Genomic DNA, 10,892 nt, shown 5'->3' on the forward strand with positions numbered 1-10,892 from the left:
CGGCCTCGGGGCGCCGCGTCACCTCGATCCGCTCCGAGCGGCTCCTCGCCCTTCTCCCCGCGGCGCCCGGGAGCCGGAGGAGGAGAGGCCGCGGCCCTGGGCCGGGGGGCGGGCCCGAGCGACGCCGGAGGGAACCGGCGAGTCCCTGGCTGCAGGTCGGGGTCCCGGGGACCGACGCCCGCCTCACCCGGCCCCGCCGCACCCGCCTCCCGCGCCAGCAGCCGGCCGCCCGCCCAGCCCAGCAGCCAGGCCGCCGAGCCCGCCGGAAGGGCCCGCCCCTTCCGGCGCCGCTCTAGGAGGAGGGGCCCCGGGCCTCTCAGTGGTACCGCGCGCGACCCCGCCCGGCTCGTCCCCGCTTTTCCATTTCCGCAAGGACCCGCCCCGGCCCCGCCCCGGCCCCGCCCCTCACCTCTGCCCCGGCTCCCCGCCTCGTCTTCCACGCACCGTCCTCCCTCGCCTCGTCTTCCCCTCCCTCGCCGCTGCGCCCCCTCCCTCGCGGCATCCTCCTCTCCCTACCCCCCTGCGCCCTCGCCCCTACATCCCCTCCTTCGCCCTGTCCTCCTTCCTTCACCCCTGCGCACTCTTCCTTTCCCCGTTCCCCAGCCCCCCTCCGCTCTTGCCCCCTCCCTCGCCCCTGCGCCTCCCTCCCTCCTCTCCAGCTCCAGACGGTGCTCCTCACGCACAGCGGGTGTTCCGGGGGGCGCTGGTGCTCGCTCTGCCTGGGCTGTCCTGGGAGCTCAGCGCCTCCGTGGAGCCCACCCGGCCGCCCTATGTGCCCCTTTCCTGCTTCCCACGAACTTAGGCGCTTACAGCCGCACTGGTCTGTTAGCAGGGTTCCTGCGGGACGGGTGTCCTGGTGCCCAGACGAGCTGCCGTCCAATGCCGGTGCTGCCAGGCTGCAGCTGGGTGCCAGCTGGCTGCGTTCTCAGCTGGAGGCTCACCTGGGGAAGGAGCCTCTTCCACACTTCCCTGCTTACTGGTAGGACGCCTTTCCTGGGGGCTGTGGCAGCGAGGGCCTGCTTCTCATTGGCTGCTGGCTAGAGGCTGGCCTTGGGTCCTAGTGGCCCCCAGCCATTCCCTGCTGTGTCGCCCCTTCCACCGCTGTTTGTTTCTTTAGGGCCAGCAAGAGAACCTCTGTCCCGGGTCTGCACAGATGGAGTCTCATAGAGTGTAGCCTTACCGTGGGAGTGACGTCACCAGTATACTGTAACCTCAGGCCTGACGTCCTGTCACTTCTGCCATACTGTGGTTTCGAAGCAAGTCCCAGGTGCCGCCTGCATTTAGGGAGGGAGCAGTCTCCGTGACACCACAGCTGGTCTCTTCCCCTACCTCGGACTCCTGGGCTCGGCCCTGTGATTTTTTTTCTAGCACATTCCAGGCTCTGACAGACTCTGGCATCTCCTCATTTGTGTGTTTATCAGGCAGAGGCAGGCCCGGAGGGTGAGCGGAGCGGGGCTCCGGGCTGCCCCGGTAAAGCAAAGGTCACAGCCTGGCCAGTCGAATCAATGTTTGGTTTCCCTGTGGCGATCTTGTGGCGGGCGGTGGGGGGAGGGGACACCTAACACTGGTAGGATCTAAAAGTGCCCCTCGATGACTCTTCTGGGTGGCCGGGGGCCAGAACCACTGCTCCAGAGCACAGGAGTGGGGACGCTCGCAGGGGGTCCGTGAGGCCTCAGATGCCGGGTGCTGAGCGAGGACCTGAGCGTCAGGTGTCAGGTTTCCCATTCCTAGAAGCACCGATTCCTCGATTCCTCACCCGTGAGCGTGAGCAGGTCCTCAATTATGCATCACACCCATTGACCCGGAAAAGCTAACCGCTGGCCCCTCGGGCCTGCAGTTACTGACAGGCGGGTGGTAAGTACGCGCCTTCCCCGTGTTCGTCTGCTGACGGGCCTCATATGACTCTCTATATGTTTCTTTTTAACGAGGCTCCACACCCAGCACGAAGCCCTCCCCGGGGCCTGAACTCACAACCTGAGATCAAGACCCGAGCTGAGACCAAGCGTCAGCGCCACGCAGGCGCCCCACGGGCCGGCTGTGGGAGGTGGACGATTGGGGGTCGTGCGGGTGGCAGCAGGCCCGGGGAGCCCGAGCCCTAGGTCAGGCCCCGCTCCCCTCCAGCATCAGTTCTCTGTCAGGTCCGCTTGGGCCCAGAGGCGGCGCCGCACCCGCGTGGCTTCTCGGGGCGACTGTAGGGTTGGGTGACCGTGTGGACGGCACGCTGTGGGGGCTCGGAAGGCATTCCTGTGACCACGGCCTTCAAGGCTTGCTTGTCGACGGATGCTCCCAGGTCAGGGCTCTGGGATCGGGCCCCGGCCGGCGTCCTCTGTCCTCTGTCCTCTGCAGTGGGATGAGAGCTGAGTTCCCGCACAGACGCTCCCACACCCGCAGCTCAGCTCAAGCTCTTTCCGGGAGGATGTGGGGGGAGGGGGAGCCATGGAGAGGCTCCCCCTGTTTCTCCGTTCCTGCCCCTTGCCCCCCATTCTCTGAGACCCTGCGGCCAGGCACCAGTCATCCCTCCACCCCCGCCCCAGCCCCTCCCAGCCCCGCCCCAGAGCCTGGTGCCCTCCCTGGTGCACCCTCAGGCAGGACACACATCTGCCTGGAGCCTCCTCTGAGGCCAAACCACATGGGACCCCTCACCAGCGCGGGTGGGAGCCCATGACTCCTCTCCATCTGGAGGGTTCCAGGTGGGCCCTGGGTCCATCAGCTTCTGCAAACCCAGCGGTCACCAGAGGGCCAGTGTTGAGCACGCTCCATTGTCACGCTCCATTGTCAGGAGCCTCTCTTCTGGGTCAGTGCCTCATCCTTGGTTCTCGCAGAGAGAACAAGAACAGGAAATGCACATGGCCACCTGCTTCCTGTTTTGGGAGAAAGGATGTCCTGAGACCACCCCAGGGTGGGGGGGGTGAGTGGACAATGGCAGCTGAAGGGGGGGGGCATAGGTGGGCAGGAGAGGGGAGGAGCCTGGCGCTGTGGGGAGGTGGAGGCTGCAGGGCTGGTGTGCCCGGGGACTGTCTGCGTGCGCCCTCGCCCCGGATCCCTTGCTCTGGCCGGCAGCCCTGAGGGCCCAGAAGAGGGAGCAGAGCCTTCTTGCTGAGCTTGCTCCCAGGGCCAGGACTGGGTGGGGGCACACAGGGCCTTTAGGTGGCCCCAGGGGCTGGTTCCAAGGTGTGAGTGGGGAGAGAGCTTGGGAAGGGGTTCCTCAGCCCAGTGGGCTTGTTTGTCCTCTCCATGTTGGGGGTCAGTTGTGGGGGAGCAGAAGGGAAGGGGTGAGTGGGTAGACCCAGTACGGGGAAGGGGATAGAGGGTGACAGAGCCTGGACTCCCCTTCCCCCCCGGAACAGCTCCAGGGGTCAGAGCGGGGACCACCAGCATCACCCCTGGCACAGGAGCACCAGCGCCTGGTGGCCAGCACCTGAGTCAGCCTCCACACGGATCCTAGGAGAAGGGTTCTGCTCTCCTCTGGCTCTGTGGGCCAGGGGACCGTGCACAGAGAGGCCACGGGGCTGGCCAAGGTCACGCAGCTGGGAAGTGGCCCATTCAGACTTGAGGCCTGGCCAGCAGGTCAGCCCGGGGGCTCCTTGTCATCTCAGCAGCTCCCACACACACTGACAAAGGCCAGGGAGCCACACGGCCACCAGCTCCAGGAGTTACCAGCATTAGGGCTCCTGAGAAGCACCTTCTGGGCATTTGTGTACCTGCAGGTGCCCTGGGGTGAGGACCGCTGAAGTCTGACAAGCCCCAGAGGCTGCTTTCCCAGCGCGGCCTCTCCCTGTCCTATGCTAGTGACCTCTGGGACGGACATGTCCTTCCTTGTCTGTGGGCGAGCCTGGATCTTGGAAGCCTCCTGCCCGGGCCTTCAGTCTAGAAGAAGGGACCTCAGCCAAGTGCCTGCCGTCACCCACTACAACCTCCTGAGGCCGGCCTGCGCCGAATGCGCACAGAGACTGCCGGTGGGACAGGGAGGGAGGGAGAAGCCCGTCTCCATTTACAGGGGTCTGTGGGCAGAACCCAGTGCTCCTGGGCCAGCCGGCTGCAGCCGCTGCAAACGCATGGGGGACACAGGCATCACAAATAGCCCTGACAGGTCACTGAGCACCCGGACGGACCGACGGACAGAGGACTGAGGAAGCCAGCAGGAGCTACCGGATACACTCAGAAGGGCCACAGGCAGGGGCCTGGCACTCATGAGATGAATTCTTGGTGTTTTGGGCACGTGCTCCAGCACCCCCATGTGTCTGCGGGTCCCCCCGGGCCAGGCTGTCACCAAGCCCCATCTCTCCCATCCTGGAAACACCTCCCTAAGCTCAGCCCGGGGCTGACGCCACTCCGCCTGCCGCACAGAGCTCTGTCTCAGCCCCTGGTTATGGGCTGCGTCGTGTCCCCAGAATCCACATGCTGGGTCCTTCTCAGGACTTCAGAGGGTGACCGTGCTTGGAGATGGGTCTTTGTGGAGGTCATGAGGGTAGAGGAGGTCACTGGGGGCCCTGATCCCCCCTGACCGATGCCCTTACAAGAAGAGACCAGGACGTAGACACGCACTGAGGGATGACCACATGAGGACACGGGGGCAGGATGGCCACCTACACACCCACGAGAGAGCCCCAGGAGCAACCAATACCGCTGACACCTTGACCTTAGCCTTCTGGCCTCCAGGACTGTGAGACAGTACCTTTCGGTCCTAGCGGCCCTCCAGCTCTGCCGCTGTCTCTCCTGCAGCCCCTAGGGTCTGCCTGCCCCCGGCACGCTCCCCACCCTCACCTCCCAGCCTGGGGCCCCCATACTCAGCTGCGTCTTCCTTGGGGGAGCATTAGAGCCCCATGTCTCTGTGTGCCTTGTCCCCAGCTGGTCAGAGCTCGGGGCAGGGACGTGTGGTTAGAATTTGTCCCATGAGCTGGAATCTGCGATGACCAGCGGGGCACGGGGCGCCGCGCACAGTGCTGGGGGCACTGGCGTATCTGGTGGAGGGAAGGCTGTGTGTGACTTGGGGAATGGCTCTGCCGCCTCGGGCCGAAGGTGGCACAGCCTCCAGGGACAGGGAGGCCATGCACGCAGGGGCAGAGCGGGGGAGGCCGTCCGTCCGGTGGATGGTTTGTCTTTCTCCCCCTCCCCCACCTGCCCATCACAGATTCAATCTTAAAAATCCCAGCTCTCCAGGAGCCTGAATCTCGCAGTGGGAAAGGCAAGGGCGTCTGACGGTGTCTGGACGGCGGGAGCCTTGCTAGAGGCCATGTGGGGGCTGAGAGCTACGCCTGACTTCTGGGCTGTGGCCCCTGTGGCCAGTTTGCCCTTCTGCTGGGCCCTGGACCTGGGCTTCACCCTCCTCGGGTCCAAGGCTGGGGGCTCTGAGGTCGGGTGGTGGGCGCTGCTCCATAAGGACCGGCTGACATCCACGTCCGGGTCCCTGCGGCTCGGGATGTGTGGCCTCATGTGGCAAAGGGGCGATGTGGTGGGGTTGAATCTCCATTGGGTGGTGGCCCCATGTCACCACAAAGACCTTGGTAAGAGGGAGGAGGAGGCAGATTTGAGGCAGACGGGGGTGAGGGGACAGTTCCAGAGGCGCGTCGGATGCCCGGCGGTGTCGGTGAGCGCGATCACAGGGCCTGGCTCACGTGGCTGAGGAGACCGAGGGGTCCCCACGGCCCCGCAAGCTGGAGCCCTAGGGGGGCCCCTGGGGGGAGTCGCTGGAGTCTGAGAACTGAGAACCAGGAGGCCCAGGGTCTGAGGGCAGGAGAGGACGGAGGTCTAGTTCCAGAAGGGTCAATTTGCCCTTTCTGCCTTTTTGTTCCATCTGGGGCTCAGGGATGGGGTGAGGACCCCACATTGGCAGGGACCATCTTGGCGCTCAAATGCTAATGTCTTCTGGAAAGCCCCTCCCAGACACCCAGAAACCGCGCCTCCCTTGACCCAGTCAGGCTGACGCGGAAACGCAGGGTCCCAGGCTCGGGAGGGAACGTCGCCCTTCACGTCGGAGCCGAGCCTCAGGACCACAGGTGACCGGCTGGAGCTGGTGTGAGCCGCTGCGTGTGGTCGCGTGCCAGGCCGTCATGAGCGGCGGAGGCAGGGGTGGAGCTGGATGGAGAGTCGCGGGCCCACTGTGTGGGGAGGGGGCTGCCCACGCTGGAAGAGAGGGAGTCGTCCCCTGGGACCACCTCCTGATTCCGGCAGTTCCTTCTGATGGTGACCGTCCCTTCCTGACTGGCCCTGGTGTGTCAGACTGGACCCGGTCCTCCCCGGCCCCTCCCAACCACTGGCTCAGGCCTGGGGCTCTTCCCCATAGCACTTGTCGGCCTTCCCTGAGGCTGGTCCTTCCAGGAGGCCCCTCCCTTGCCACGTAGCAGACAGGGAAACCCAGCTGGGGCGGGCGGCAGGAGCAGGGGTCCGTCTGGGTCACGGAGCAGGTGCGGCGTGGCGTTCATACGGGTCATGGAGCTGGGGCGTGGGCTTAGCTAACATTTTAACCCAGACGGAGTGACCCCCGAGCTCTGCTTTATCTGCTGCCCTGGGAGGGGCTGTGTGGGTGAGCGTGTGCGGCCACGAGTGCGTACACCGGTGGGAGTAACATGACCGTGTGTGCACCCCCGGAGCACATGTGTGTGACAGTGTGTGATGAGGCGATGACAGAGGAATGATTCACTTTAACCCCACAGCCATTTCCCTCCCAGGACAGGGGTACCGCGGTAGGCAGTGGGGCTGGTGTTCCTGTTCACCAATGGTCTCCGTGCCCTTCCTCCATGCTGCCCTTCCTCCATGCTGCCCGCCGGCCTCAGTGTGCTGCCTCATGGTGCAAAGTGGCTGCTGAGCCCCAGGCATCACTCGAGCCAGCAGGGAGGAGGAAGGAGAAGAAAGACCCGTCTCCTCTACCCCAGGGATCTGCCCCCCAGCTAGGCCTTGAGGTTTTCTTTAATAAGGAAAAAAGGAAGTGGAAAATGGGAGGCTACTCTGCCTGCTGGAGTTACTTGGCAGGCAGGGTAGGACTCTGGGCTTCTCTACACAGGGGCTGTTGAGCTGCTGGGGATTGAGGGGTCTTCTAAGCCTTGCTCCATGCTGCTCTGATGGGGAAACTGAGGCCCGGACCCAGGCCTCCTCCCTTCTCTCCCAGGGCTCTGTGTTGCCACCAGTCAGGAAGGCTGAGAGCCCCCAGCAGCCAAGGGGGTCAGCCTGGCCAGGACAGGGACTGGGCACCCTGGGGTTCCCTTCCCTAGCCCCTCCCACTGCCCACTTCTCTTCTTAGGACCCAGGCCACAGTCGTGGGTGGAGGCATTTCCGTGATGGGACGGTGGGGAGAGGACACGGCCGTCTCCCCCTGGTCGAGGATGCGTGTGTTCTCTACCCGGGCCGTGTGGACGCGCCATGTGAGCAGCGGAGCCCTGGACCTGGGGCCCCCATGCTGGCACAGGCAGTGGGGAGAGGAGGAGGCCAGAGACGCAGGACAGACAGACAGGAAAGAGGAAATGCAGACGGGGCTGGGAAGGGCAGTGCTGGCTGGACCAGTAAGATGCTCCGAGTTTATTCGCCAAACCGGGGCAGGGAGGAGGGGCGGGTGGGTCGGGCACTGGACAAAGTGCTGGCCATCCAGTGCGGTGGGACGACCTGTTCAGGACCCCATGGCCTGGAGGCCGGAGAGGAGGCCGAGCAGCAGGGCGACGGCCACCACCGTGCGGCGGCCCCGGGCGCTGCTGGCCCCGCTGCCCGGGGGGTCCTGCCAGGGCGGGAGGTTGCAGAGGGGGGACTGGCAGCAGGTCACAGTCATCAGGGTCCCCTCCAGTGTCTTGGTGAAGGGGTGACACGTGTCTGTACACCATACGGAGTAGGTGGTCAGAGGCCCTGACTCTGGGAGTGGGGAGGGCGGCGGAGAAAGTCTTCATCAGGCTGGAGACCGGGGGCAGGGCGTGCGCCTTTCTGCATGCAAGCTGGGGCTCCCCTGCCCTGGCCACCCTGGGGCCCGCTTACCCGTGTTTCCGTGGGAGATGAGGGTTTTGCAGAAGCTGTGGCTGTGGGCACAGTTCTGAACTTGCTCGCAGCCTTCCCCTCTGCGCAGGGACTGGCAGGAGTAGCACCGCAGCAGCGCTGGGAGGCAAGGCAGGCTCAAGCTGAGGGCCACCCCTGCAGCCCAGAGCCACCCCCTGCAGCCCAGTTCCTCCCCCTGCAGGCCCAGCGCCTCACCCTGCAGGCCAGTGCTTTGGTCCCAGCAGATCCCTCTCAAAGCCCCTGCCCAGCCTGCCCACACCCCGCCTCAGGGCTGGCCAGGGCTGCCCCGTCCCGCCTCTCCCCACCAGCCCCGAACCGTCCTGTCTGGCTGAGCTGGATTCCGTGCCCAGGGCCTGCACACTCGCTGGTCTCTCCAGGCAGGGACTCCACTGCGTCCCTCTCTGCCTAGCGACCTCCTACTCAGCCTCCCTGCCCAGGAGTGGCTCCTTCTCTAGGCTCCCTACTCTAGGTGGCCGTCGAGGGTCACAGCCAGGGGGAGAGGCAAGGGGCTGCTGAGTGTCAGGGCCCTTCCCGTCCCTTCTCCTGCCCCCTGGAAGGCTTTGCTTGTCGTTCCACGTCCTGCCACTCCTGCACCAAGCCTGGCGGTCAGCGGAGCCCCTAGGAAGTGAGAGTGGTGGACGGTCACCTCTGTCCCCGCCGCCTGCAGCCACACTGGCCGCCTCCTCCTCGTCCTCCTCCTCATCGTCGTAGCCGTCCTGCCCGATGTCCTCGTCGTCCTCCTCCTCCTCGTCCTGCGCCCGCCCCGTGCCTGGCCACACAGGGATGCCTGTGAGCCCCGCTTCCAGGCACAGAGCGCACATGCTCAAGGTCCAGGGCTGGGTCCCCCCCTCCAGTCTGTCCTCCGTCACTCCTCCGCCCTCTTCCTTCCCACTCTGTCCTTTCTGCGGGCCCCCGGCTGCTGGCCCTGCTCGCTTCCCTGCACCAGCTGCTGCCGTGGGGCCCTGCAGCCACTGCCCCTCCTGCCCCAGTAAACCCTCAGGACGGTCCGCTTGTGTGACAGAAGAGGACACTGAGGCCGGGACAGCAGAGGTAACCCCGAAGCTTGCAATTCAAAGAGGTGGGGTCTGGAGCTAGGGAGGGACAGGTTTGGGGACCTGTGGGAGCCCAGGACAGCCCACGTCAACATCCCTCTAGCCTCAGACTCCAGCCTGACCCCCGCGCTACCCGTGCCATGTCCTGCCCTCAGGCTGGGTGTCCTGAGGGTCCCTGTGGGCCCAGACCGTGCCAACCCTTCTCGCTGCAGGGGTGTCCCCTGGCCCCGGTACCTGGCTGCCCGCACAGCAGGAGGGCCAGCAGGAGCGCTGAGAGCGCCTTCATCCTGCGGGGGCTGCAGGTCTGCTCTCCAGGGCTCCTGCTCAGGCTCACGGTCTGTGGGAAGTGGGACAGAGGGCATTCGGGGGCTTCCTGGAGGCCCCTGAGCCCTGGCCCCCCCTCCTCCCCGCCACCCCGGCTCCAGCCTCAAACAATGGGCCTCACACCGGCCCCAGTGCCAGGCATCAGGCCAGGGACGGCCATTTCCCTCCCTGACTTCAGGGCCCTGGGGGGACAGGAAGTCACTGTGGGGGGCGTCTTGTCCACCTGCGCAGCTGCCCTGGCCCGGCCTGCTGGCGTGAGCACTGCAGCTGGCGAACCTGGCCCCACGCTGGGGGCAGTGCTGGCGGAAGGCTGGGGAAGCCTCCTGTGACCGAGCCTCTGGGCCCTGCCTTCCGGGTTCCTCCTACCCTCTAGCAACCTTGGCAGCCCCCAGCTCTTTCTCTGGGGGCATCCCTCCTCCTCTGCGGGCCGCAGACCTGAAGGGGCACTGAGAGCCCCTTCCCCCTCCTGGGGGGGCAGTGGGAAAGTGGGGACAGGGGCAGGGAGTTGGATTTGACCTGGAGCCTGGGCCGCAAGCCTGCCAGCTATGTGCGTGCCTTGGTGCCTGGAGTCACCTCCCTGACTGTCAGCAGGTGCCTCGAACATTCTCTGGGACCACCTGGAGAGGAGGTGAGAGGTGGCTCCGGGGTGAGATCAGCTGGGCCTGGGGTCTGGCTCCTTTTCCCCCTCCGCATCTGGGACCAGCTCCACTTGGGCCTCTGGGCCTCAGGGTCCTCATAGGATGTCTTGGCCAGCGGGAGCCAATGCCTGCCAGCGCTGAGGACAGCACCCGGCCTCGGTCCCCGCAGGGCTGGCTGCCACGACCCTTCTCTGAAGCCTCAGCCAGCAAGAGATGTTGTCCCACCTCAATTCCTAGGGAGCCATGCACCCTTGCCTCCCCCAGAGCCCCCTCATTTTCCGGGGGAGGCTGCCCCCAGGCCTTCCCCACACCAGGGCCAAAGTCACATTCCATCAAGGGTCCATCTGCAGGGTGCACACGGCCCTGGGCCCACCCTCTTCATTCCTGGACCCTACTTGCCAGCAGGCCCAGAGCTGCTCCCAGGAGGGCCCTGGGTGGGGGCGCAGAACTATTAGGGAGCAGGGGTCCCCCTGCCAGCTGTGCCCCCCGCCCCCACAGGCCCAGCCAGGGCTGCCTGTGAGAAGCCTCCGAGGATGGTGACAGTCCTGTTCATATCAGTGCTTGCAACGTCGCAGCTCCTGGGCAGCCCCGGGGAGCAGCGGAGTTAGAGCCTGCCTTACTGACCGGGAGCCGTCGCCCAGCTTCAGCCCTGCTGGCCGCCCTTCCCCTCCATGGAGGGCTCTCGCTGTGCCCTCTGCCCCGTCCAAGGAGGGAGACGTCCAGGCCTGCCCCTGCAGAAGCCGCTGCCCAGCCAGCCCCGGGCTGGGGGCCAACGTGCGTGCAGGAGGCCTGTCGAGGCTGAGGGAGCTCAACCTCCTGCCCCAACCCCCTGATGGCAGACCCCTGGCATCCACAGGACCCCGAGCCCTCGGGTCGGGGGAGGGTGCACCCACCCCTCTCCCCA

The 10,892-nt window shown here is 65.8% G+C and overlaps 1 protein-coding gene across 1 annotated transcript; it reads right to left on the bottom strand.

The window, feature by feature from the left end:
- Nucleotides 1-7,600: 7,600 nt before the first annotated feature.
- GPIHBP1 (glycosylphosphatidylinositol anchored high density lipoprotein binding protein 1) lies at nt 7,601-9,323 on the bottom strand. The gene is made up of 4 exons (XM_044247061.1): nt 9,261-9,323; nt 8,621-8,743; nt 7,957-8,073; nt 7,601-7,836 (listed from the first exon to the last, which is right to left on the bottom strand). The coding sequence occupies exons 1-4, from the start codon at nt 9,310-9,312 to the stop codon at nt 7,601-7,603; spliced, it is 528 nt and encodes a 175-aa protein (XP_044102996.1). The 5' UTR covers nt 9,313-9,323.
- Nucleotides 9,324-10,892: the final 1,569 nt, after the last annotated feature.

This window comes from Neovison vison, chromosome 4 (genome assembly GCF_020171115.1).
Source record: "Neovison vison isolate M4711 chromosome 4, ASM_NN_V1, whole genome shotgun sequence".
Taxonomy (NCBI): domain Eukaryota; kingdom Metazoa; phylum Chordata; class Mammalia; order Carnivora; family Mustelidae; genus Neogale; species Neogale vison.

Excerpts from the sequence above, each read along its gene's own strand:
- GPIHBP1 (XM_044247061.1), bottom strand. The coding sequence starts at position 9,312 with ATGAAGGCGCTCTCAGCGCTCCTGCTGGCCCTCCTGCTGTGCGGGCAG. Across the intron at positions 8,074-8,620 it reads TGCAGGCGGCGGGGACAGAG|CGCTGCTGCGGTGCTACTCC; the intron begins GTGACCGTCCAC and ends CTTGCCTCCCAG. Across the intron at positions 7,837-7,956 it reads CATCTCCCACGGAAACACGG|AGTCAGGGCCTCTGACCACC; the intron begins GTAAGCGGGCCC and ends CCCCACTCCCAG.